The sequence below is a fragment of the Bidens hawaiensis genome, unplaced genomic scaffold (genome assembly GCF_021521415.1).
Source record: "Bidens hawaiensis isolate Kalapana, Puna unplaced genomic scaffold, B.hawaiensis_p1.1 tig00029153_1, whole genome shotgun sequence".
In the NCBI taxonomy this organism is placed as follows: Eukaryota; Viridiplantae; Streptophyta; class Magnoliopsida; order Asterales; family Asteraceae; genus Bidens; species Bidens hawaiensis.
In genome coordinates, this window is record NW_027494810.1 from 143,308 (window position 1) to 147,712 (window position 4,405).

Genomic DNA, 4,405 nt, shown 5'->3' on the forward strand with positions numbered 1-4,405 from the left:
AAAAAAAAACTTAACGAAAAATCAATTAAAGAATTGTTTTCTTTTTTTAAAAGAAATAATTAACTAATTAAAATATAAACCCAACGATCATAAATGACAAAAAAAAAACGTCCTTTTAAAAAACGGCGACATCTAACCGTCACGTAATGCACTCTACGTGACGTTAGTCGCCGGTATGGTTAGAAAAACACTAAACAAAACACGCACATTCCTTATTATTCCTACCCCAAACAAACACGTTTTATTTGGGTTGGCTCCGTCCGTCCGTCCGTCCGTCCGTCGCATGACCACCGTTACCTACCGTACGACGTCAACCCACTTGCCGGAGATTACTCGTCGGTAGAATAACTAAGGTAGGTATTCAACTCCGACGGATTTACCCTGTGCCTGCCTGCCTGCCAATTGACTTCGGATTTCAAATTCTTGTTTTTCATTTTTACTCGTCTAAACGCTACCTACCTACCTATTAGTAGAAATTGTTTATATATATATATATATATATATATATTCTTAAGTTAATTGATTGTCAAACCTAGTTCAGATTCTTGTTGTTAATCACTGATTTTATTTGCATTTCTCTTTTTGTTTCATTTAGATATGTTGACTGGTGATAACACTCTAAACGAAGGAAATTATAAGAATTTGACTCTTGCTGATCATCGAAATGATGAAACTTCATCCGGTAAAAGACGCTCACGAGCGTACGTGTGGACTTATTTCGAGAAGATAACCGGGGAAGAAGGGCTACCCAAAACAAGATGCACCACCTGCAACAAAGTCTACAGCACGGCTCCAAACTCAGGTACATCAACAATGAGGAGACACCTACGCAAGTGTTGTCCTCCACAGCCCTTAACACAATTTAACCCGGCCGACACTGATGAGTTTCGCTCTGCAAAGAAGTTGAAGTCTGTTATGGTGGATAACCTTCAATCCAAGACGGACAGGGACTTGGTTGAGTTTATTTGGATGAATAAACGAAATGTTGGAATTCTTGAACAAAAGTTTCCTGAAAAAGCTAGAGCTATCAAGGAAGTTATTAAGTGCTACGAAGATGAAATTGACCGCAGGGGGAAACAGCAAAGTCCCAAGGTTTGTCTTTTTTAATTTCCCTTATTTTCTTTCTTATTCTCCAAGGGCGGGCTTGCTTGTAAACAAACCAACGATCGACATTTAAACGGATAGGGTTTTCTTGTTTGTGCTTGTTTGTAAGAAAGTGAACATGTTCGTGTCCGTTTATGTAACCGAATAAACCAATGCTTCACAAACGTAAACGAACCTATACTAACGGGCATGAACAAGACATGTATTCATGTTCGTTTAACGAAATGAACGAACTTTGTTGTTCATGTTCGTTTGTTTATTAAACGAACTTCCTGCCAAACAGTTCACGAATTGTTCTCTAAACGTTCGGTTCGTTTACAGACCTAGGGAGGGGTGTATATGTGAAATGAACTAACTAAATACTATACGCCATCTATGATTCCAAATTATGAGTTGCTTTTGATATTTATGTCTTTTTAGTTCAATTTTCTTCTCTTAAGTTCACCTTGATAAATGTTTTGTCAAATTTATGCCCCTATAGAATGGTGTAGCTTCTGTCACCTGTATAGCGACAGTTAAAGTTGAAGTAGATGATGAGTTTGGTGATGAGTATGCGAATGTTGGTGAGACGCATGCCAATATGAGTAAGGTATATTACACTTTCAATCCAATGGATTATTCAGCATGAATGATGCATGACAATATTTGGACTATGTTAATCTCCGATGATGTAGATAAAACAAGAATTGTATGAATTGTATTATGTCTCTAATGACTTACATGGTGTCTCTATATATAGAGAGTAATATTTATATTACACTTGAATACCTTCTAGATATCACAGTATATAACCAATATAATAGATATTGACTAGAGATGAGAGAAACTTTTTACTTTACCGACTTTTTTTTACTATAAAAAGTCAAATTTCTGTTTATTTACTTTTCTCTGAGTTGAATTTTAAATAAACAACTAAAGATTCATTTCAATCTCAAATCAATTACAATTTACCATTAAGTTAGTCATGAAGCATGAATGTTCAATTGTGAATCAATCATTTATTTTTATATTTATCTATTTTTTAAAAAAATAATTGAACGTGCTAGTTTTTCAGATGGACCAGCCTAGTAAGTTTGTGTTTCCTGGTTATGAAACAGGAAGTTAGTGACCAGTCTGTTCATACGAATAAGAATTTTCATGATAGCATAGCTGAAGAAGAGCGTGTTAAAGGACTTCAGATTGTGGCAATAAACCGGGATTATCAGCAGGTAACTTTTTTGGGATAATGTCATTTAATTGATAGATTGTCAGTTTCTAAGAAATAGCTCCTGATCAGATACCTTTTCTAAGAAATAACTTAAGTATGATTGTGGGTTCCCAAGTAAACAACGATTGCATTGAACTTTTTAAAGACAAAAACTACTGCCACATATAATTCGTTAGTTATAATTTATAAATTGGCTGAATTACGTCAAGAAAAAAGCGTGTGTGTGGGGGGGGGGGGATTTTTCTTTAATAATTTTAAACCCGCTAAATGTATTTTTTAAAGACTGTTTGGTTAGAATAAGGAGGCTGCAATGACGGGTTCTTTCAAATAAGGAAACCGCCTTATCTTTTTCTTTAAATAGTTTCTTATTTAATTCTATTTTTGAACTTATCTTTTAAATCTTCATGCAGTATTCTTATTAAACGTTATCTTCGAATCTTCTTTACATAAAATCACTTATCATACATTTTTTGTTACTCATAATGACTGTTGTGTAGAATTAATCGATCCTTATCTTAGAAGCTTTCTTAGTAATCAGAGCAACACATAACGTTTGTAGTTTTAAACTTTGCTAGAATCTTTGTTTTCTGTACATATTAGTGCAGGAGTATTATATACATTAACGGTTTGAATACTAGTTACACAAGTTAAATAAAGAATGTTTATGTTATTAATTACATAGTTTTCCTTTTTATACCAGGGAGAAGAAACACAAACCGCCATCTCGACTCTTCCGGAAGATAGATGTGCAGATTTAAGGGAGGTCTCGTCTGTCCTCTCTATGCTAACTTCATCAAACAGTTACTACACGCCTCAAAACAGTCCTCTTGATCAAGAGGCCGAAAACGCAAAACAAACCCTCATTCAACTTCTCAATAAAAACTTTGAATCCATAGTCAACTCACCAAACGTGCAAAAAGTCAAATCTTGCATCCAAGTCTTGACCCATAACCTCCATAAGCTTCCGAGTTACCAAGGCAGAGTTATTGAGGCCCTCAACACCGAATTCGAATCCACCTGTCAAATCTGGAAAACGTATTATAATAATATTCAAACAAACATTGCATTGGAAGTGCAGCAAGGAGACAATCTCAAGGTTTTGGAGGAATGGCAGGAGAAGGATATGGAATTCGAGTCCAAAATAACCAAAGTGGATGCGGATATCCTTCGGTTGAAAGACGAGCTGCGTGAAAAAGAGGATTTGGTCAAACAGAAGTTGGGTTTGTTCGATGAGAGCAAGATCTCGATTGATGAAGCAAAGAAAATTCTTCAAAACATGGTTACTGCAAAGCTGCAGAGAGATGTGGCGTTGGATAACATGAAAGAAGCTGCCGAGAAATGGGAAAGAAACAGGAAAAACTTCCAGAGGAAGTGAGTATGAGATGGTTGATTTTACTACTTGTTAGCTGTGAAATTGAAAATCAGGATTTAGTTCATCTTTTTCATTTGTGAAGCTAGCTATAGTAGGAACTAATTACAAGCTTCTCCATTTTAGTTTCTCCTATGATGGATTGATACCTCCTGTTACACATTACACGCTGGGTCTGCAGGCTTTTCTCTAATTAGCCGAAACCTGAGCTTAAACTCACTCTACTTATAAACCTAATTTCACATCCGTCCAAGTGTTCCTGGATTTACTTTCTTTATAACATGTGAGTAAAAATCACTTAATTTAATCATGCAACGATCCAAATTTCATTTCACGCCAAGGATTATTTATATTGATAACAAATCTTCAAAATAAAGGCAATACATTCATTATATTTCTAGATGTATTACCAATAGGCTAGGGCAATTTGGAAAGAAACCAAACCCCTACCATTTTAGTCTTTATTTTCTTGCTCTTTCTTTTCAACACAACCACAATTATGTGAGAGATGTTTTTATAATCTCATAAGATAATTTAGTGTGTTGTGAGTGAATAATTTCTATATTTTCGAAAACGCAATGAGTTTTCTGTTTATTTGAAAAAACTACTGTTCACCCCCTATAATTTTTTAGTATATTTTAAAAGTGGTTGTGAATAAAGAAAAAATAAATGATAATGATAAACGTTATTATTTAATTGAAAATGTAGTGTGTTTTAATATAATT

At 34.6% G+C, this 4,405-nt stretch overlaps 1 protein-coding gene across 2 annotated transcripts; it reads left to right on the forward strand.

The window, feature by feature from the left end:
* The first annotated feature begins 236 nt into the window (after nucleotides 1-236).
* LOC143578347 (uncharacterized) lies at nucleotides 237-3,758 on the forward strand. Of its 2 annotated transcripts, XM_077061949.1 has the most exons (5): nucleotides 237-353; nucleotides 596-1,092; nucleotides 1,586-1,693; nucleotides 2,202-2,312; nucleotides 3,012-3,758. In XM_077061949.1, the coding sequence occupies exons 2-5, from the start codon at nucleotides 598-600 to the stop codon at nucleotides 3,684-3,686; spliced, it is 1,389 nt and encodes a 462-aa protein (XP_076918064.1). In that variant the 5' UTR covers nucleotides 237-353; nucleotides 596-597; the 3' UTR covers nucleotides 3,687-3,758. The 2 variants fall into 2 exon arrangements, with proteins under 2 accessions (XP_076918064.1, XP_076918065.1); XM_077061950.1 differs by lacking the exon at nucleotides 1,586-1,693.
* The last annotated feature ends 647 nt before the right edge of the window (nucleotides 3,759-4,405 follow it).

Coding starts and splice junctions, on each gene's coding strand:
- LOC143578347 (XM_077061949.1), top strand. CDS start 598: ATGTTGACTGGTGATAACACTCTAAACGAAGGAAATTATAAGAATTTG. Junction 1,093..1,585: donor GGAAACAGCAAAGTCCCAAG/GTTTGTCTTTTT, acceptor ATGCCCCTATAG/AATGGTGTAGCTTCTGTCAC. Junction 1,694..2,201: donor CGCATGCCAATATGAGTAAG/GTATATTACACT, acceptor GTTATGAAACAG/GAAGTTAGTGACCAGTCTGT.